The sequence below is a fragment of the Dipteris shenzhenensis genome, chromosome 17 (genome assembly GCF_047967505.1).
Source record: "Dipteris shenzhenensis isolate YYH24624 ecotype China chromosome 17, Dip_SZ_1.0, whole genome shotgun sequence".
NCBI classification, from domain to species: Eukaryota; Viridiplantae; Streptophyta; class Polypodiopsida; order Gleicheniales; family Dipteridaceae; genus Dipteris; species Dipteris shenzhenensis.
In genome coordinates, this window is record NC_141612.1 from 2,104,539 (window position 1) to 2,126,888 (window position 22,350).

At 43.8% G+C, this 22,350-nt stretch overlaps 1 protein-coding gene across 2 annotated transcripts; it reads right to left on the reverse strand.

The window, feature by feature from the left end:
- Nucleotides 1-816: 816 nt before the first annotated feature.
- LOC147891515 (putative boron transporter 2) lies at nt 817-16,890 on the reverse strand. Of its 2 annotated transcripts, none has more exons than XM_087388338.1 (13): nt 16,502-16,890; nt 10,444-10,526; nt 10,166-10,358; nt 9,932-10,070; nt 9,584-9,749; nt 3,391-3,557; nt 3,055-3,228; nt 2,721-2,816; nt 2,412-2,549; nt 2,025-2,341; nt 1,667-1,937; nt 1,230-1,383; nt 817-1,132 (listed from the first exon to the last, which is right to left on the reverse strand). In XM_087388338.1, the coding sequence occupies exons 1-13, from the start codon at nt 16,603-16,605 to the stop codon at nt 1,107-1,109; spliced, it is 2,028 nt and encodes a 675-aa protein (XP_087244464.1). In that variant the 5' UTR covers nt 16,606-16,890; the 3' UTR covers nt 817-1,106. The 2 variants fall into 2 exon arrangements, with proteins under 2 accessions (XP_087244464.1, XP_087244463.1); XM_087388337.1 differs by having other exon boundaries at nt 817-1,138.
- Nucleotides 16,891-22,350: the final 5,460 nt, after the last annotated feature.

Sequence of the window (22,350 nt, forward strand, 5' to 3'; positions counted from 1 at the left end):
TGCGACTTTCAAATCTCTCAATATTGAACCTTGAAGTTCCTGGAGATCATAGTTCACACCCAGACTACAGATGACACAATAAAGTTCTCTTTGATGGTTCATGGTGCTCGTTCACAAGTGTGTAAAAAAACAATCTACTTTGACAAGGATGGGGTTGATAGGAGTTACACGGTTGCAATGTGCTGCTGAAGTTGTTTGCAGTTCCCAAAAGCCAAGCTCTTATTGTCGCCTGCTTTTTTATGACTGAACTAGTCAGCTCAAGTAGTATTATATACTGAAAGCTATCAAATAGAAAGTGATATTGAAGAAGAGACACTCAAAACACCTCAACAGCACTCAGGGTATCACTAGAGGCATCATCCATTGATACACAAGAACTACAAAGAGTTGGTATTGTAGTTATCAAAGCAGAAGCCCCTGTCAGACTAGCGAATCTACTATCACCACAGATTGATTTGCGTGTAAGGCCAGCATTTGAGTGGGTGGCATCAAATTAGTTCACATGACAACAGCCTTGGCAGAAATAATTAGATGCATCAGAAGCTAGATGGACCTTTTGAAGGCTGGTGTGAACTCAAATTAATCTTAAAACACAATCAGTTTAATCTAAAAACACAATCAGTTTCCAAGGCAAGGCCTCTCTCTCTCTCTCTCTCTCTCTCTCTCTCTATCTATCTATCTCCACATATCATAGATGTGGATACAAAATCTGCAGGTGTGTTTCATGTAAACAGCGAAGATCAAGCTTGTACAACTGCTTTTCTCCAGTGGAGTAATAGGAACAAATTAAAATCAAGTTAGGTGTCGTTACCCTCTCTGAGTAAGCATTACTTTATGTGTGTCAAATTTTATATTTCCGCAGCTATAACAAAAGTATGAAGAAGTTATGGACGGTTAAATATGCAATTGCCCAACAAAGAAAATGCCAAATCATGATTGACATAATTTGATTCATCATGAGCATCTGATATGAGTACAATATTACAACAGGGTAGATCCCCAGTGATTGAGCTTTTAATGTGAATTGCTTTTCAATATAACACATTCAAAAGAGGGCACCCTCAGCTGCAGCCTGTGAACTTGTGCTGCATTGAGTTGCTAGTGCTTCACAGGTCATTTTTCCTTGGGGAACCTGAAACTTTCAATGAATAAAAACCCCACTAAGAGTAGGTCCCCTGGAAGCAAAATAAACATCACAAAAGTATATCATGTGAGAACGCTCTGCTTACTTGATGACTTTAAGGAAGAAGACCTCGAAAGGGATGGCGCATGGCGATGCTTAATTTCTCCACGGCTGCTGGTCATAATTTCATCAAATAGTTCACCCTCTTCAACCTGAGCATCTAAATCCTTTGCCTTTCCAAACCCATGCAGGTCTGCTTCCTGCTACATTCATGTGCAGAACACAGTTGTATCAGTTTTAAGCTAACCTCACTATGCATGTAGCTATTTAATGAATGCATAATTGTATGCTGTCATATTTTATGCTTAGAAACAATGCAAGTTGATTTCAGTGATAATGGATCAATTGGAAACCGAATTCTGATACATTGGAATGACAAACATTGCATGTAAGGTGTGCATATACAAACACTTGTTTGACCCATTTCTGGACACTATAGTTATGGTCTTAGTTTAATCAATACGTTTGTGCCAGGATGCATACCCTCGCAGCGCGATTATGCTGCATGGGCGGAGATTCTTCATATTCTGCTCCATCCAACTCCTGCAGATGTTGTCCTTTGAAGAATTTGGGCAGAATATACTGTCGAGCGGGGACAAGCATCATAATCAGAAGTGGGAAAAGGACCCCTGCTAGAGGGATCCAAGTAATACTGAAACATGCAAGCAAATAGACAAGCTGGAGGAGCGTGAAGAGGGCGATTGTCTTGAAAGGAACTGCCTCTAGAAATGATGCATGTGATTGCTCAAATGCCCTGAAAGCAAATTTCAGTTAATGTCAGGGAAAACAGTGGATATATTGATATCATGACAGCAAGAGTTTCTTTCGTAGGAATACATACTTGTGACGATGACTGGCTGCAGTGAATAGCAGTAGAAGCCTTTCCCAAAACTGGTTACCAGGCAAACTGTCTAGGGCCATAAATGCAAAAAAACCCCACAGTACAGATGTGGGTATCTTTTTCAAGAAAGGCATTGCACCTAAGCATCCAGCCACCATAAGTGACTGCAACAAATTGCTTAGACGTTGCTCTTTCACTTCCACTGGTAACAAATCATCGACATCCTTATCAGGGTCAAAAACACTTTCATCTACTTGATCATCGACGCTGCCACCACTTGTTGACTGAAGACAGCCACTTTTCAATTCTTTTAATACCTGTATGAAGGTTGGCATCATTTCTTTCCAAGATGTTTAAAAAGCAATAGAGAATCATGAGGTAACCTACCCGAGAAGAGGGAGGCTGCAAGACGAGGGCTGTCCCAGTTTGCTTGTAAGCCTCTTGCATATTACCATAAATTTGTGACAACGTTGATTGCTGCTGAATACTTTTTCTGGCAATCCTCACCAGCTTGTTGCGGACTAGCTGAAAATCACATCTATCTAAATGATAAACTGTAGCTAGCAAACTTTCAACATCATAGGACATGACCATTCAGGATCACTGGCTGAGCCCACTGACCAAAAGCATGGAATCAGATCTTTCTATAACATTTGACATATGCAAAATAATAAATGCAGGTTACAGGTTGGTTACCTGATGTTTTAGAGTTGCTAAGCTTTTAGTATGCATGGGAGATTGAGGGATAACACCATTCGACGGAGGTATACCAAGTAGACCACAGATTATGACCTAAAATATTTTCTCGTGTTAGCAACAAGAAATGGCAAATTAGCATTTATCATTTACTGAACATTTCAGAGTGAATTCTCTCTGATACAACACTGTTTTATAGTGTGTAAAAGCAGCAGTGGATGGTGAAACTGCAAGGTAGCAGCATACAAGGCATTGCCACGTCTCAAAGTACTTTTCACCACAGACAAGCTTATGTCAGCAAATGATGTAAGGAAAGCCAAGGGCTGTCACATACCAGGGAACCTAGAAGCAGCAAGTCATAATGGTAAGCTGAGGGCCTTCTCAGGTTGAACTCCTTTTGCTGAGCAAGCTGAGATGCAACACTGTGGTCAAAATAGTAAAGGACAGCTATCATTGTTGCTGGGATAAAAGCACCAAAAATATACAGCACCGGGACCTGAAGCATTTCCTGTTGCAATACAAACAGGGTATAAGTCAAGATTTCACTGAAAGTATGAGTGGATGGCACATGCTTAGAACAGCCGTACACAAAAGCTAAGATGGGTTTAAAACTGCATTTAAAACGTCAGTAGAAGAGGCTTATCCAAAAAGATAAAAACAAGATAGATACCCTTATGACTGTCCAATTGGCTGCTGCACCAGATGACCATGGATTGGGACTGAAAAGGCGTCTGGGTATACTTCCAGGAACATGCCCGGCAGGTGCATAAGATATACCAGTCCAAAAAAGGACCATCAGAGGCACTCCATAGTCTGCTACAAATCCCCGAAACCAACCTGGAAGACCCAAAGACAATGATATCTAGATGAATCCAGGAACATGCCCAAACTCATCCCTTAAAAACACAACACATAGTGCAGTTTCAATCTCATGATAGTCATTCATAAGGTTGAAACCATAAACTCCATCACGCATGAGCATTACTCCAAATATCTGTCCTGCATACAACCAAGCGGGCCTAGCTTTAAGACAGAAATGGTTTCCTTAGCTGTACATCAGTAGCCTTGTGGGCAGGTTAGATAACCATCACGGAGATCTACAAAACCTCAAATACTGTTAACACTTCCACCAACAAGCATGTGACAAAGGCACAGGAAGAGAGCTACAAGAAGGACAAAGGAGTGCATGAGTTATATGTTGTGCCAAGCCGGGATAAAAGACATGGTAGGTGAGCTGTGAAGCTAGGTGGGTGATGGCCAAGAAAGAAAGAAAGAAAATCTATTTATGTCCACGGGAGACCAACAGGTCTATGGGACAGCAAAAAGCCAGCTAATACATCTGCTTAGGGAGGGCCCGAGGCAGCTCCTAAGGAGTACAAAAGCAACTCCAAGTTATTTAGGGTACCTACATTATATTCTAAAACGAAGACATAAGCGGCTATACATCAGTTTAAGACTCTGAGCCTTTTGATTTGGATTTAAACTCCTTGATGAGTGCTACACCCTCACAGTATTCTGCCCATTTTCCATCTTTCCTAGCAGCCTTGACCTTGGCTAATTCCATTGCCTTCTATTTCAATTGAGCTCGTCTGAGTTCCTTGGCTATCCATACCTTGGTGCCTTTCAACTTGTAAGATTGTCGGAGAAGCTTGATCCAAAAATCTCGTGAGTTAAGTGTAACACCATGTCCTCTAGAGTGCTAGGATGGTCGATATGATATGACGACAATATCTGAGATGGGAGGTAGGTTAAAGTCAGCATGTTGCTTTAGAGTTAGCATGTTGTGAATACTAATAGAGTCATTGTTGCACTTTAATGAGCTTTTATAAATGCAGCAATTGTTAACTCCTTTTGAAAATGTGATTGTTAAACCCTAGCATGGACTTCAAAGTTTGTAAGCTAACATAGAAAGGAGAATTCATAAGTGCATTCCCCTGGTGCACTACCTACTAGAGGTAGGAGCTGAAAAGGGGATATTCGTGACAATGCGCATCACTATGATCTTAGCAACAACAATGATTTTCCTTGGTTAATCCAAAGATAGACACCTTGTAGTCAAGATAAATACATTAGATGCACTGCCTCATAATAGACTCAACGCCCATTATTCCTCTATTGACACCCATATTTGCGCACTTGTGAGATCTAGTCCCAGATCTTGCACAGTTCTTGAGGGCCACTGAGGACACAAAGGAGACACTTAACATGAGTGAAATCCAGGATTTTGTAGAATGTCGAGATTATTCTGCCAATCTTTTAAAGGATTCGAATGGATTCTAGCTTGGAGAAGCAAGTCATGTAAAATAAAACAAAATGTTAGTAACAGTTCATTCAATAATTCCAAGCACTCCTTAAGTAGCAAAACATTTTGCGAGAACATGTTGCAAGAAGCAAAGGGCAATTGAAGACAAAGACTACGAAGTGTTTGTCACCAAGTCAACTTTGTATTCAAATAATTTAGTTCCCTTGTCGGATTCATTTCTGAATGCTTCAAAAATCAAATAAATTGAGAGGGGAACTATCATAGTCCACTTGAGACCATTGAGTTATGCCTTGAGTTATATCTTCGGATGACGTCTAGGTGGAAGTATACCAAGAGAACTAAGTGACACAAGGTGTGCCAGCCATGTTTTAGCAATCAGCAACTAGGGATGAATGGATAATGTTCATTGGAAAAATTGCTTACTATAAAGAATGCACCCAAATTTTACTCACTAGTCCAACTCTTGAAAAGTACTTGGGACACATGAATGGAATGAGCAGCGTAAAAATTTCAAGAGCTAGTTCGGCTCAATACCACACCAATGTTTAATGCTGAGACGAGCATTAAAAATAAAGACATTTGAAATAATAAAGAAGCAAGGGTGATCCATCATCCATTAGTCTAAAGGCGTTTACCCTGCCCAATAAGAAAAACATAAAGGAACAGGGGATTTAATTCAAAGGAAAGCACACAACCATTGAGATCAACTATAAGCATCATAATAAATTCCCCAGATCATCTCAAGACCTAAAGAAACAAAAGATAGAGAGTGTAAATATAAGAGTAGTTATAAATCATGCAACCTTTTTAATGATGGTCCATATTGCAATCACCGTTACCAGAAACCTTTCTACGAACGTGTTTTCCAAGTTTCAAACAGAAATGTTCGCAATTTTGATAGGGGTTTCGCCTAAAACGTGCTCTATTTACACATTAATAAACAAAGTATGCAAAATATTGTATACATAATTATCTATATATAAAGCCTCTAAATTACCTACCCCTCTCTCTCTCTCTCTCTCTTTCTCTCTCTCTCATGGTTTGATGATTTGTGCCGACACATGAGATCTCACCTCATATGTGAGCGGGCCTTGAGACACCTGACGATGCCCGAGGCATAACAGTTCTCACATCACCTGATAAGCTTACCATGAGAAGCGGGCTTTCTTTTCACATGGGATGGATGAGGTGATCCGATCTTTCCAAGGAGGGGACCCCACTCGCATGGGAGCTTCTCTCTCAAGGGAGCCACCTATCCCCATCACGGACCCGGATGTTCGGCAAACATACGCAACATTGCTCTACGACGTCCAGATCCATGCACCCCCTGACATGTCCTCTCTGCCCAAGCCCACCACGTCCATCTTATAAACGCACAGGATATGCAAGCTGCATTACGTCAGCTCCACAATCAGAGAGCCCAGGATCATGGGGGCTGCAGACTAATCACTTTATTGCACATGGACAAGAGGTCTTGGCTCTAATATTAGTACAGATTGTCGGCTCCACAATCAGAGAGCCTAGGATCATGGGGGTCTACAGACTAATCACTTTGTTGCACATGGACAAGAGGTCTTGGCTCCAATATTAGGACAGATTTTCAACCGTACTGGAGCCACAGATTCCCCTTGCTTGGAGTACCACCACCGTTGTGCCGATATACAAAGGACGGGATCCCATGGACACCATAAACTACTACACGCTCGTGATTGGCCACACATTCATTAAGATTTACGGTTTAGTACTAGAGAGAGAGAGATCAGCTCCTACACAAAGGCACTGGGATAGTAGGCTTTGGGATAGACTGGGTTTGGGAGGCAGCAATCTGCTCTTGATCACATCTTCACCCAATGGACCGTAATTGAGGAGGTGAGACGGTGATCCCAGAAAGTCTCCGCTTCCTTTGTGGACTTACTAAGGCCCTTGACACAATCCCAGTTCCCGCATGATTAGAAGACTTCAAGATATGCAGATCCCAGAGCCATGATTTGGGTGTGATGGGTGTATATGAGTTAGTCATAGGGAGAGTATGTGTCCTAGAGGCTTGTCAGATTGGATGAGAGCACACTCAGAGTAAAGCAAGGATGCCCCTTTGACCAACGCTCTTCGGGCTTTATATTAATGAGATCATGACCTTCATTGATCGCCTAGGGGGTGAGGGATCATGACTTGCTGATCTGATGACACAGATACTATTGTACGTAGATGATATAGTCCTCATATTTTCTTCAGCAGCAAGCCTACAAAGACATCTAAAGGTGCTAGAGATGTTTTGCAGTCAACCTTGGCAAGACCAAGGTTATAATTTTCAACCACACTAGTGAGGCCGAAAACCATGTATGCAGCACCCTTATAGGGAAGTGATCTCTCGGCGACTAATAGGCAGAAATTTGAGAGCCTACAGGTGATTATGGGATCCTAGCTGATTCAGAGAAAGCCCTTAGTTCTTCATCTAATAGTACAGGTACAGCTCACCATGACACTAATGCCATCTTTCAAACAGTGACATTCTTTAGAGGGTTTCGGCTTTGCATGTCTAGAGGCTACCGAGGTAGGCACTACAGTCATCCAGATAACTATTCAAATTAGGGTATTGAGAGGGATAAGCTCTCTCCTTTCTAGTATAGCTTGGATACCTTATCTCCCCCTACTCCCACAAGATGAGATCAACTGTATCATACGATTGAATCTACTTCAGCTGTATATGCTACGGACTTGGGGGGGGAACAAAGAGTTTTCCACCAAGATATAGTTCTATCACGATCACTTTTTGAGGTTATCATAGGAGGGAGTGATTAACACACCTCAATTTCTAGAGCACAGACGAATCTTGCATGCACTAACTGCAGGCCTCATCCCATTAAATGAGGACTGAGGCAGGGAGAGCCACAAGCACATCTAAAGAACAACAAATCTACACGATATGCACACTAGAGGAGGGAACACACTGTTGGAAAGGTCACCTCCCCATCTGTAAGCCCCCATATGAGGAGAGCATGGTGGGGGTGGACCTGGGTCTTGAGAGACTGACACATGGTCAGGGTTATGTCTACCATGTGGGCAGGAATCAAAGAATGAAGAAAAATGAGGTACCTGGAGGAGCCATGGTGGCTGCAACAAATGGAGCTCATGGACGGAAAGCTAGCTATGGCTGCTCAGCTTGGATCTGGCCTGGCAGATGCATATTTGGAGCAGCAGCAGATGGCAGGGTATTCCCAGGAGATAGACGCATGAGTGGCAAGCCAGGTGGCGGGGTTCATGGGCAGGAAATCAACCTGCAGCAGGCCTGGATATGGCGCAGCATTGCAGGCCAAAGGGAGCCGGCAAGAGGGCTGCAAAAGGCAGGGGCATTGGGCAGGCAAAGGGCCTGCAAGAGGCTCCTACAAGTGGCAGAAGCAGCAGCCCAAAAGGGCCTGGCAAAGACCCTTTTATAGGGCTGGTTGGACCAGCCAACCCAGTCGGTTTTTGACAGACCAGGTCGGCCAGTCTAGTCAGCCAGATTTGGCATGGCTGGTCAGTTTTTCTCCAGCCCAGAGAATTCAATAAGTTACATTGCCTTCCGCTCCATTATTTACTGGCCATCATACTTGGCTCCTGTGATCACGTTGCTATCTCACTCTGTAAGCATGCATGTAATGAAAGAACACTTCAGATCTGGCACTCAGATGTGCAGCCAAAAGAATCAAGCAGGGCTCCTTATATAGGGGATAAACCCCCACATCTAGCCGACCTATAGTCTGCAGGCAAACCCAGATCAGCCGACCTGTACTGAGTCCTGACCCATTGCCAACCTGCCACATGGCAGGCCAACAGGTCTGTGACCCTGCATATTCTGGCCAGCTCAGAAGTTCTGGCCAACCTGGGGGCCAGGCCTATAGACGACAACAGCCCCACTGCCCAGCCTGCTCTTGGGGCCAATTTTCCCCCTTATCCTGGCCATATTTGGCTGGGCATTCCCAGTACATGTGCCCTACATAATGGTCTAGAGCCAGCCCTTGATGCTGACCAGGGTGGCCCACGAGGCTGCCCTAGATCTTAAACTAACATACAGATCTATGTGCTGCACATGTGGCAGCCCCAATCGAATGCCCTTCATCGCTGCATGTCAACCTGAGGTGACCCACCAGTTCATTCGACAAAGTGTGATCACATGGAGCTGGTTGAATCTATATAGCATGTAAAAAGTGTATACATCAATCATACTCGTACTAGTATCAAGTGCAGAGAGGCCGGTTGATTTCATTGCACTGCCCGTAGAACTGGAAGGGTCTTAATTACATGACAAAGAACAGGCAGCACAGCAAATGCCCTCCAGTACACAAGCAGGATGAGACTCAGTTAAATCTGCTAATATGTTGGTGACAGATAGATGATAACTCCCTTCCGACATTGGCTAAGCTAATATGAACTTAGAAGGCCACCTGTTTCATGCACAAATGTTTGAAATACCTTTGCAGAAAGCTGCTAGCCCATCTTCATATTGGGCAAGGAATGCATCACGTGGCAACAATTGGACAGCCAAAAAACAGCAATGTACTCCCATTCAACGATCACTTCTCCAAGCAAAACAAGAAAACTTGCGAGGCAACTTCTCCTATACCTGCTCCATATCGCCAGGATCGTGCCTTTCTGCTACACAATGAAGTCATGACAAACCCAAAAGACAGTACTACCCCGAACATCCCATTTCCAAAGCGCCACGCAGGTTCAAATCCTTCAAGGTTAGGGTTTTCTCTTCTTGGTATATAAAACTCCCCCACAACTCCCTGAAACACAGGCCCATGCTGAACTTAGATTAACGTTGATGTATATAAAACTCCCCCACAACTCCCTGAAACACAGGCCCACGCTGAACTTAGATTAACGTTGATGTATATACATGATAGAGAAATGACCTAGTGCAAATTAAGCATGTGATTTACAGCTCACGGGGTGTAAAAGGCCTGACCTTGATTGCCTCCTGCATGAACAGCATAGCTATAAGCAAACCAAACAACTCCCCAGCCACACGAGTGAATCTGTTGATAAACGAGCATGCACCGAGGACAGCCAGCAGGAACAACAGTACTGCAGTCCAAACACAAACCCTTTACAAGGACAGCAAGTTGTCAGCATTGCAGTTGTAAAGGCCTTTGTCATAGAATTTGTGGCATTGCAGGAATGTTGCAGGCTAAGAGCTCACCATCCTGTCCAGGCGAGGAAGAGCTTCGGCCCGATTTCACTTCTATCCTTCACAAAATTATACATGAAGGTGTACATTATCACAGTTGGTTCTGCTACTCCAAGGATTAATAATGGCTGACCTCCCAGAATGGAATGTATAATTCCGCATAAGGAAGTAGAAGCCAGTGTTTGAACAGCTGTCAATGTTCCATCTGCTTGCAAAGAACAGGATGTCATAACATGAAAGACGAGGAAGTCATTTGCTCTGCGTATAGCACTCTTAAGCAGCTTGCTTACTCGTATCGCGATCTAACTGTTCTCCAAAGGAAATCACCGGTATGGCTGAAGCAAAAAAGATGTAGGTTGTAGGTGCAAAGATCCTGCAATGGAAAATATAGTTAGAACCATTTTATGGGATACCAAAATTTTATATTCATCAGCTTAAAAAATCAGAAGAAAGAGAAAGCACTGTCAAATGTCTCACACTAAGGCTAGTAATTTTTTAAACTGAAGCATGTTGTCACCAATGCTTGCTGTCTCCATTAAGCTTGCATTCAAAGAACTGCTTCGCAGTTTACCATAGGAAGATCATGAAGCCTGATATCCAATGAGACAGAAACATTCCTTTTTCACTTTGCCACGTCCCAAAGTCCAACCCGTCATGTACACTTGTTATGAGAATGGGATCCACAGACTTGTATAATGGTTACATTGGAATATGCTAGATCAGAGTTTGAGGAGAACTCCAAGCATAGAAATACACATCGGTGTTCAAGGCCTCCATTAACAAACATTCACATAAGCCATGGTAAAGAAAGAGAGCCATGAGATTCTACAGGAAAGACATAACCCAATGGAAACTTATTAGAGGAATCCATTGCATTGGTTTACAGAATTTTGATATGAATGATAATTACATGGGTGTCAGAATATAGTGGAACACGTTCAGCATATTCTGTGGAACAAAGCCAGCGTTCGTTCCTCCGCACAAATAACTCCGCTTGAGCTTTGAGAAGGCCACTCTTGATGCACTTAACTATTGCACATCTTGTTTGCAGTTAACATCATGCATCGCAGTGGATCAAGTCCCCGCTGAATTAGCCGTAAGGCATGGTTTTGGTTCACAAAATAATGTCTCCTTTAAGTTTGTTTTATATTATGGATACCTTGGATGTTTTATGTAGATGGGCTAAAGTTTCTTTTGCGTCGTAGTTGACATACAAGGCTCGAAAGGAAACCTCGTAGACAATTTGCTCAGTCATTTTGCGAACACAAGGTACGAAGGAATAAAGTTCTGGAACTCGTGGAGGAGAATCTAATTTTGACTACTGTTCGAAGCTCTCTACATGTTGAACAAGCTCTCAGAAAGAAAATGCTACTATTGACCGAGCCTGGGCAAAGTTTCCTTGTTTAACAATCCACGAGGCATTCCATCGCGAGACAGATATTTCCGTCCACAGCCAAACATTTTCCCTGTGTTGTGATTTCAAGGAGCTACTATGCTAAAAATGGAGAGGCAGTCGCCGACCATGATGCTATGTATAATCTGCTTCTAAACGTGGGCACTTTGCGTTTAACTGTAGGTATTGCAATACTTTAAGCGAGACCTTTAGGCATGCCACTCATGCTTGCATCACTAAACTCGACTTCCCATGTCTAATCATTCTGATTTCCCATTGTAATGATTCTTCCGGAAGAGAGACTCGTGAGACAGTTGAAAGCAGGAAAAGATGAAACCAGAAACCAGGAGTGAAGCCGCTGGTCCAGTCTTGTTTATAGCACGGCAGCCGTCCTGTGAAGTCGTTCTTGATTCCACGAAAAGGAGCGAACGTTTCCCCCATCGTAACAAAACCAAGAGAAAGGAAAGGGAAGACCAAACACTGAAAGGAAGCTCTCGATCTCTGCTAACTAGAGGCAACATTTACTACGTGGTCCACCATGTGACAATTGTAGACGTCGCAACACCAAAGCAAACCCGGATGACATGGTGAAGGTGGTGATATTTATTTGCAGGAGAGACCGTTCTTGAGGATCCGTGAGCCGTTCTTGAGGATGCGTGAGCAAGTGATATGAACTGCTAGTACGATGGACTGGTAGATGAAGAGGTGATGAAGAAGGGTGAGAGAAGTGGCAGCATGCAGGTGAACGAAAGTTGGCAACTCTGGTCAACGGCGAGATGAATGAGCGAAACAGTGCTGAGTGTAAGAAGATGGGAGAGCTGAGATGAGTCGTAGAAGGTGATACTAAATGGTTTGTAGGAGCGTGAGAGTGCGGCCGCCGGCGGGGTGGCGGAAAGAAGCGGACCATGAAACTTAGAGCGCGTTCTCACGGCCGCAAAAATGCCACGTGGCACAGCCTGCTCGAATATCCACCTCTGGCTGTGCACTCGCCGCGCGGCGACGATCGCTTGGCTAAGAGCCGGTCCCCATGCAACCGCTCGGGACTTTGCTTCCCAATTGGATGCATTTCGGGACCGATAGTCAATTTAGTGTTTCCTAACGATAGGCTATTTCATTTCATCATTCCTTGTGAAACCTAGAGATCTACAGCCTCAAGCAACCTCGTGGGAACGAATGCCCAGCTACGCTAAGATTTGCTAGGAGACTAGCATATCTACCATCTTGGCATAGACGAGGCAACACTCTCTTAGAAGGAAGTTTTGAAAGCTCAAGGAAATCAAAGGGGAGGGGACTCCCAAATCCCAAGGGGCATGGCCCCCCTCAAGACCTTATAGTCAAAGAGGGTAGCTAGAAATCGAACACGTGGCACCGAGCGCAAGATCTTGGCCATAGTTCCATCATACCTCGAGTCACTTAAGGAGCACTGTCCATCTTGGTTTTCTTTAATAAAGTGTAATGAAGACAAGATATTTGGAACAAATTGCCAATTAAGATATGGTACAACTCTGAAGTATGATAAAACAGGTTGCAAGTTCTATAAGATGGTTGAGAGGTCAAATACTTAAGAGGCTTTACAATGCCCCCCCTTCCCCCACCTACCCCCCCGCCCTCCCGCCCCCCCACCCCAAAATCTAAGACAAGACCCTTTGCTTTTTTGAATAAAGTGTAATGAAGTGCAAGATATCTAGAACAAACCGCCAATTGCAATAGGGTAAAGCTCTGAAATACAAAAGAGCAACTTTTGAGTTCTATACCCATCAGTGAGATCAAATGCTTAGAAGCTATATAGTGCCCCCCCCCCCCTCCCCTGCGCCGCCCCTCTCAAACCTAAAGATGAGACTCTGATCTTATGATGACTTCCTTAAGGGGGGACCTATAGACATCACACACTAAAGGAACATGCTAAATGGACAAAGGTGGCAGATCCTCAAATAAAAAATGGAGGGGAACTTTTTCACCAAAAAGCAAGTGGTGACTTCAATAGGATTTGGAATGAATTTTGATAAACATACAATTGTTAAATTTTATGTGCACAAAATTCCATCAAGTCAAAAGTCTGTAGAGATGCTAAAACTAAATTGCTACCATGTGCGAGGTGGAAGCTTTGCTCCCCTTTGTAAGCGGTTGTCTTCTTGGAGGTTCCTTCTCTTGGAATCAATTCAAAGATATATGCTTCTCTATGGAGAATTGGCATTCAAGACCAAACTAAGCAACTTGCATTACGTGCAAAGTGGCATGCAATTTCATTGTCCTATGTAACTCTAAAAATCCTATGTCCTTAGGAAGGGCATTAAGCATTCAAAATGATAGCTTTAAACAAACCCAAGGCAAGTCCAATTGAAGCTATCTTCTTGTCAATAACTTGGATAGCAAGCACTCATGGAGGTTCACTAGACACAAGCCCTAGTCACATAAAGGTGCTAGACAAAGTCATTCATTTATACCCTTGCTTTGCAACCTACTTCTTTCCTCTTTTAAAATTTAAATTTGTCGATTTCATGAATTCAAGGAAAATTTGATCCACACTCTTTTGCTCATCGAGACTAAGCTCATTGCTAGCTCCTAAGCAAACTTCCTATCTATTACCCATCTAGTATAGAGGCCCGAGTAACATCCCTATGGAAAAACTTAGATAGCCATTTTGTGATCAAAGCATCCACATTTGAAACGATGCCAAGCATATACCTAGATCAATCCAGGAACAATCCCAAACTCATCCTCTAAAAACACATCATAGTGCAGTTTCAATCTCATGATAGTCACAAGGTTGAAAACCATAAACTCCATCATGCATAGCAGGGACTAGCTACTATGACATCCCCACTGATGTCATCAACGCCCAACAGTGGGTGTAGACCATAGTATAAAAATATGCTCTCACTCATACAAATCCACTCACCCACACATACTTGAGCATCCATTTATACAAAGTCTTCGTACTGAGTTTCTGTTAGCACTCCGGAGGTGAAGGGCAGACTCAGCAATGATGAAGGCTAGCACTAAAGGAGAAGGCTAATCAAAAGGTAGTCCAAAATCTCTTCATTCAAGCTACAACTGCTTGTGAAGTCTAAACAATTTCATTTTAGTCTCTCCCCAACGAGCATATAAATCTAAATCTAGCTGATAGGGCAATGCACCATTTAAGATAGAAAGAATTATCACAATACCAACAGGCCGCAACTTGGACCAAAACTTCACAAGGTGAAATTTGCATGTCCGCTAATACGGCAGAAACATATACCTAGATGACTCCAGGAACATTCCCAAACTCATCCTCTAAAAACACAACATAGTGCAGTTTCAATCTCATGATAGTCACTCACAAGGTTGAAAACCATAAACTCCATCATGCATAGCAAGGACTATCTACTATGACAAGCATCCCAAATCCTTGATGAGCCCTTGGATTAGTGGTACAAGCCATAAGATACATGGCACTTTCTTTATTGACCTATCCCATATGCAAGCCCAAGCAACACCCATGTAGAACTTAGGTAAATCCTTCATAAGCCTTTGAATTCAATATGCAAGCCATGAGATAGATGGCATTTTCTTTATTGACCCATCTCGTTTCCAATAGATTTTGGCACCACAAAAGTTGAGATCGTTGGGCAAACTTCCTTTCAACTTTCTCAAGCATTTGATTAAGCCAGTATTCACGTAGACCAAATAGGCAAGCAGTCCACCATCCAAGATCTTCTAGGAAATTGCAGAGCCAACAATTCATCGTATATCCTATTGACTAGTACAGCTTTGATTTATCCTTTCAAAAAATGAAGAACTCAGATGACTACATCCATTTATCTGAATAATCCAATCATATGCCTACTTAAACATCGCATATTCGACATCAGACCAAACATCGAATGATGTATCTATCGCTTACCTTCATTAAGCTGTTTTTTTCAAAATTCCTAAACATTTTATTCCAAGCTTACGTCATCGAAAATTGAAATCGGTCTTTCTAGAAGAATTGCCATTTTTTGTCGCCAGACCTGCCGGTTCAGAATCCATCCTTTAAGCGCTTTGAGGATCTGTTTATCCAAGTAACTTCCCCCAATCCCTGGTCATGTGTCGGAGAACTAACATTTCCCAACCCTCCTACAGCACGACCACAAACTTGAAATTTGACTTCTAGATCGGACATTCTGTGAGTTGTGAGCGGGAAGGTTTTAGCACACCTAGTCAGATAGTTTAATTGTTTTTTCTACCATGGCACTCGGGTCGTCCAAACTTCGGTGGAAGTTCAAGTTGCAAACCCAAAAGCATGAAGGCGTTGAGGGGACTTTGGCTCCTCACTAGCGATAGTAGCATTAAGCCACAGATTTGTTTGACGGCGTCATCGCAAGGCTCCCTACCCATATCTGCCTTTGTGGCTTTTGTCTTGCATTTACGTTCAACGAGGGGGGCACACAGGACTCTAGGGGGACATATTCATATGAGACTTTCTTTTTTACAAAGACAATAGATACGAAGGCAGAAATGTGTCGCTATCTCTGGAAAAGACGGCTCTCATGAAGAAACAATCATTTCAGGAAAAGTGCTATAACCGTCCACTTGCATATGAGAATGTGTATAGCTGCCCCTGTGTAGAACAAGTTCTCAAGAGGTCATACATTAAGAGACAGATGTAAATAGTTACAAAGTGTCCTGCTTAACAAATCACCAGGCATTAATGTTTCTGAGCCACACAACTTCCCTGTGTGGCTTAGCAAGTGATACGTTGAAGGAGAGTGAGTTCAAAGAACAAGAGACACTATCGGCTGGAAAGCGAGTGATATTAGTACCCTCTCAGATTCAGATTATGGGACTCTTGCTGCGAGGCAGTACCATGATCGTAGGAGCTACTTTAATCAAGGGCGCGAGCTGAAGAAATTCTCCTAGTTTAACTCGAGGCCTTTAAACGTGCCACACTGCAGATTAGAGCGACATTTGACGGCAGATGAGGATGAAACCTGAAGCCAGAAGTGAAACCACTGGTCCAGTCCTGCTTATAAAACTGCAGCCGTCCTCTGAGGTCGTTTTTGATCCCACGAAACGGAGTGAAAGTGTCGTCCATTGCAACGAAGACGAGAGAAGGGAAGGCCGAGAAACTAGAACGGAAGCTTTGGGTCTCTGCTAGCCATGGGAACACTTGCTAAACCGTCCAACATGTGAAACGTGAGCAACGTATTCGCCATGGCAATGTGGCAGGAGGTGCATTATACCCGCAAAACTGGATTACACAAGGCGTTGCCCGAGAGATTTTTCGTGAGCATCTAGGGAGGAGCTGAGAGGCAATAAAACGTGGAGAGTTGGCCCGTCATTATAAGAACAACAACAAACAACAAACTATTATCTGCGATCATTCCGTCGCCTAGAAACTCCAAAGATTCGCGAGAGAGAGAGAGAGAGAGAAAGAGAGAGGGTGGAACGCAGGACGGTCAGGACTGAGAAGAGTGTCAGGATTCAGGAAGAATCATGTGAAAGCACGGCAGCTGCTGTATCGTAAACCGAGGGGAGAAAGCAACCAAAAAGGTAGCGATAGGTGAAAGGGCTATAGAATTGAAGCGGATCGGTGAGCTTTATTACTTCATTAAACAACAGACGGCGCACAGCTGTTGTGAATAAATTTTTAGCCAAAGTCGCTGTCAGACCATATCTGGAGGAGGGAGCAAAATTCTGAGAAGTTTGACTGTAGCTGGCCGATCGGACGGACCCTGCTAGGCTGAGTAAAGACGTAAGTCTAATGTCCATATGGACCTAGGAATCCCGAACGGTGGGCACTGCAAGTTAGTGGAGGGTGACATGCTGCAGAATAGCAGTAGCAGCACCAGACGGTAAGCCTTTTGCAGCCCAGCTGGCACGTCACCCCTCCACGCGGTTTTAAAATGTTTGGCAGAATAGGGGAGTAAGGGCACAATAGGGGGGCTATGAGAGAAACAAGAACGATGAATATCATTCATAAGGCCTGCCCAGATCGAAAAATAAGACGAATTGAAAAGGGGGCAGAAAGCAGAGAGAGAGAGAGAGAGAGGGGGGGATTGAGAGGGAGAAAGAGAGAGAGAGAGAGGATTTGAAGGGAGGGAAAATTAGAAATGAGAAACTTGGACCAATAAAAAAGTGGGACTAATATGAAGTGTTGGTGTGGCTCCATGCGGCGCGAATCCAAAAAAAATGAGCTTTCTGAAATGCCCATCGACTTCACTAAAGCCTCCATATATGGAAGGCCAAAAAATCCATTAATTTGTGGTGACAAGTCAGAGGGGTGAAAAGGAAACGTTGATAATCTAAGGTGCACCAAGAATCAAAGATCTTTCTAGATGGATGGAGGTCAAAAGCTTGTTAAAAAGCTTGATCACGATGTTGCCTCTCCCATAGCCGCTTTGCCATCCACCTTCATCTCAACCTCTTGTCACCATCCACCGTACCGTCTAGTGTTGATGCTCCTACTCGCCATCCATCGGTTTAGGGTTTAGGGTTTAGGGTTGTGTTGTTGCTCCTGCTCCCTACCACCGTCCCTACGTTGCTCGACACCATCGTTGCTCCTGCTTGCAATAGCACCGTCCCGTGCTGCTCGACAAGATCTGGTGCTGTAGTTGGAGGGGCTTTTTTCTAGGTCGTGATCCTGAGGGCAGCGCTCTTCCCCCGCCATACCCATAAAATCCTCTTCCAAGATCTAGAGAGGGAGTGGAAAGAATAGGTTGGCGCCCCTTATTCCACATGGATCCGTTCGAAGGATCATGATGCATGCAGGTTGTCGTAACTTCCTAATTTCATTGCTTGTCAGTTGCCATAACTCTAGGGTAGATTATCACCGTGCTTGTGTTGCATATCTCACAGCATTGCAAGGGACTGCTGGGAGAGTCTGAGCGGAGGGAGTGAGAGAGGAGGCAAGGTAGGGTGCGCGGAGGTAGGGAGTGAAAGAGGGGGCAAGGTAGGTAGGCAGCAACGTAGAGGAAATGGAGGAACGGAGGGAGTGAAAGAGGAGAGGGGTGACGAGGCAAAGGGGAGGGAGCATGTGGCAAGGTTGAGCGGAGGGAGAGGGGGGATTAATTTAATTGGATTAATTAGATTAGTTAGGTTAATTAGATTAGGACCCTTATCTTTCTTGGGTACCTAACCTAATTGCTTATTGGAATGAATTTCATATACGACGTTTGCAAATTCCTGTTTTTCCGTTGATGCAATGCCAATACCAAATGCATGGTCAATTAGATCACAAAATTACAATCCCAATGCAAAAAATTTGATGGAAATCGAAAGCTTGAGCTTAAAGATTTTGATTTTTTTCCATTAGGTGACCCATTAGGGGAGTAAGAGGACGTTCCCATGTCGACAATTTCTACACCCAAGGCAAAGAATAGTATAACTCCATGATGCCTACGAAATCGATTGTAGAGGAGCCATCTATTTTCTTGGCTATTTTCAAGGATTTGGGTGATGTTAAGCGTCAAGGTAGGGATGAGAGGAATTCCGAGGTATTTGAGCGAATCCGCTCCTTCTAGCCATCCTAAAACTTAGGGAACTAAGCTATAAAATGAAAGAGGCATAAATGTTCCCACCAGCAGCTCCATTATGTTCAACCTTCTTTTATGTTGCTTCGCGGGAATGCCCTCTAAGGAAGGTTGAGAGTCCTGTTAAATTACACGGCGCAGCGGAACAGAAACTGAACAAAGAATAGAGAGTACACAGCAAGTTGGAGATGAACAAAATTTTCCTTCAATGCTGATGTAGTACAGATGATGGCTCCATCCACCCGTGTGCTCCCACAGTGGAGCTTAGATGGCGACGTAGACAGATACTAGGTGAAGAGCTACTAGCTGGAAGATTTCTGCTGGAAGATCTGATCTGGTACAATGGGCTGGGGAGGTCGCCTCTTTATAGCTATGAGGGCAGTAGTCGGATCAATGTAGTCGGTGGAACTGACCAGTCAAGTTAGTCAGTGAAGCTGACCAGTCAACCTAGTCGATAGAACCGACTAGTCGTCCAAAGAATATTCCCTATATTGTCGCCTCAAGGGCTCTCGGCCCTCGAACCCCCACAAGGGGGGCCACTGGCCCCCCTCGGACCCCCCAGCTGGGGACCAGCTAGTCCCCAAGCCCTAGCAAGAATAAGGGGCTCCCACACAATCACCTTTCTACCATTAATGGTCTCATTGATAGACCTCATCTGACATGCAAGTCAGGATCCATCCAATGTCCCAGGCTCACGCATGGCTTCTCCTCATATGGGAGCCTTACAACTTGAGCACCTTGGATCACTGGTGGTTACCAGGTGGGTGGGGCATTGAGTATATCTAACAAGTCCAAACCACCTGCCTCCCCGTCAAGGGACAAAGGTGGCTGGCCAGATGTGTAAGTTCACTGTGCACACCAATCGATAGACAACTTCTAGGGAAGATGATTGCATTTAATTTCAACGAAGGTGGCTTCAAATGGTGGATGGATTACAGATTTTGTGTCAAGCGGTACATGTTGTTCCCAAGCAAAAGGTCCCCACGCCCAAGCAGATGGCAGCCTTTACATGCCGGACATGTTTTTGGGAGGTTCCCATCGTTTCTATTTGTCCACCTATGGCAAGGACCCTCCCCATTTTCTTTGTGGGGGTGTACCGCCTCCGTAAGAGGCCATTCCCACACCTGCCATGAAATGCTTAGGTTCAGACTTGTTCCTGTAGGAAGCCCCTGGAAACACGGTGCCAAAGTTGATCATCTGCATGCCTCGATGGGAAATCGCTCTCTCCACCTGGGCATTGAGGGGTTGGTATCTGTCCAGCCTATGGATTCTCCTCTCTCTCCTTCCACCAAGACAGAGCCTTTATATATACCACAACAAAAGGAGAGAATAAAGGAGAGAGCACGCAGAAGAAGATGGCAATGGGGAAGCACCAAGGTCCCACTCTTTGCTGTTGCAAGCAGCATAGCACAACAAGCCTCTCGTGAGGACCCAAGCTCTGTTGTCCATTGCGAAAACAACCTCTAAGAGGCCGTGCACATACACCAACTTCAAGCGAGGGTTGGCATCTACTGGGGGCCATCCCCATAATCTTGGATTTGGGGGCAAAATGGGCTTCCTCTGCTACACCAACTTCATGAAGATGGTTTGGGGGGAGGAGGAGGGTGAAGTTTCAATCACTAGATTGGCACATGGCAATGCAAAAACACTACCATTACCTCCACCACAAAAATGCCATTGTCACAACTCGTGACACCGTCACATGAATGCAAATGAGCACTACTACACTATCTATCACCAGTTTTCACATGGTATATGTGGACAAGGAGCAGTCCTACACCTTTTGTTTGACACACTGTGCACATGAGCCTTTGCATCCTCACAGGTGGGGATATAGAGATGGCCTCTAATGCAAGAACAAGCAATCCTGAAGAATTGGCCAAGGCTTTGGATTTCCATGAGGGAGATTCTTTTTACGCTTGCTCAATCATACAACCTCCATTGGCTAAGAGCAACTAAAATTGCCATCCCTATAACACAGCTAATACTATCTTATTTTGCAATGTCGACCATTTCGCCTCTTAACACTAAGGTAGGTAGACCTCCCAAATTTGGGTGCCCCACAATTCATGGTAGAGCATTTGCCCTACATGGAAATGTGCTTTAATATATTTAGCAGCATGGAGTGCTTTTTGGATCATAGGATGCTCCTTTTTGGAATTTTGAAAGCTCAAAAATAATAATCCTATTTATGAATTTTCAAAGTAATCCTTTTTGTCATTTGTCATTTAGATTTTACTAGTAGTCTTGATTTGCAAAATTTGTATTGATGAGAAGTTCATGCTCTCTAGTTTTGGTTATGTCTAGGTTTCTTTCATTCTTTGGGTGTTAAGGTTCGCTTTCAAGGAACAGCTCATGGTTTTCTTACTTAATCAATTATATGAGTTTTCATGTTGAGCTATTAGCAAGTTAGTGCTAGTTAACACGACTCTCGTTTCTATGTTAGAGATTATGGTTCAGACTTTACCATAGTGAAAATTTTATTTTGTTTGGTTTGAAGAGGGTTTGGGTGGTGGTTAAAGGGCATTGGAACTCTATCTTTTGATGTCTTTTGTTATTCTTTGATGTCAAATTATAAGGGTGGACAAACAATTTGCGAGAGACATTGTTGTTGGACCATTTCTTATGTAATGGAAATTTTCACTCCCAAATATGAATGCACAAGCAGCCTCAAGGCGATATGATAATCAACAAAACTAACCCTTTGGCACCAATTTCGGCACACACTCTGTGTGTCTAGGTGTCTATTCAGAACTTGAATTGGCCAGAAGAGAAATTAAAACGACAAGAAAGAGACAGAGAGCTTCAAAAACAATCAAAAGTAGCCAAAGGAAGGTCAGAGTAGCTGTCGATCTTAGACCTCGCACCTATCCTCTGTCCAGATCCCCAGCCAAGTATCCCCAGCCAAGTACGGATGACCTTCAGCCACAAAGGAGTTGAGGAACAGCAACAAATGAATTCGGACCAGCTCCAAATGGCATTAAACCAACTCCCTGGGATGCGATTCCTAGGTGGAGCACCCTAAAGGCAGCAGGTCCACACAACAAGAGGGTAGCAGGAGAAATCGGTAGCTTAGAGAGAGGGAGGAGCAGAATTCTGGCATGGAAATGCTCACATGGTAGGAGAGAAGAGTGATCAGCTAGGAGAGAATCTTGAAATGCGTGCTAGAGAGAGAGAAGGACCAAAATCCACAGCCAAGAAGGTCACGCAGCAAGGAAAAGCAGTGCTCATCCAGGAGAGAGCCTCGAAATGCATGATAGAGGTGTCAAATGTGAAACCTGACATCATCTTTGGTTGGTGTATGAGGA

Bases quoted from the DNA above. Each gene is read 5' to 3' on its own strand.
- LOC147891515 (XM_087388337.1), bottom strand. From the start codon at position 16,605: ATGGACGACACTTTCACTCCGTTTCGTGGGATCAAAAACGACCTCAGA. The intron at 2,817-3,054 runs GTATGTGACAGC...AAAATATTTTAG, and splicing joins TGCTGCTTCTAGGTTCCCTG to GTCATAATCTGTGGTCTACT. The intron at 1,139-1,229 runs GTAAGCAGAGCG...ATTCATTGAAAG, and splicing joins TTCTTCCTTAAAGTCATCAA to TTTCAGGTTCCCCAAGGAAA.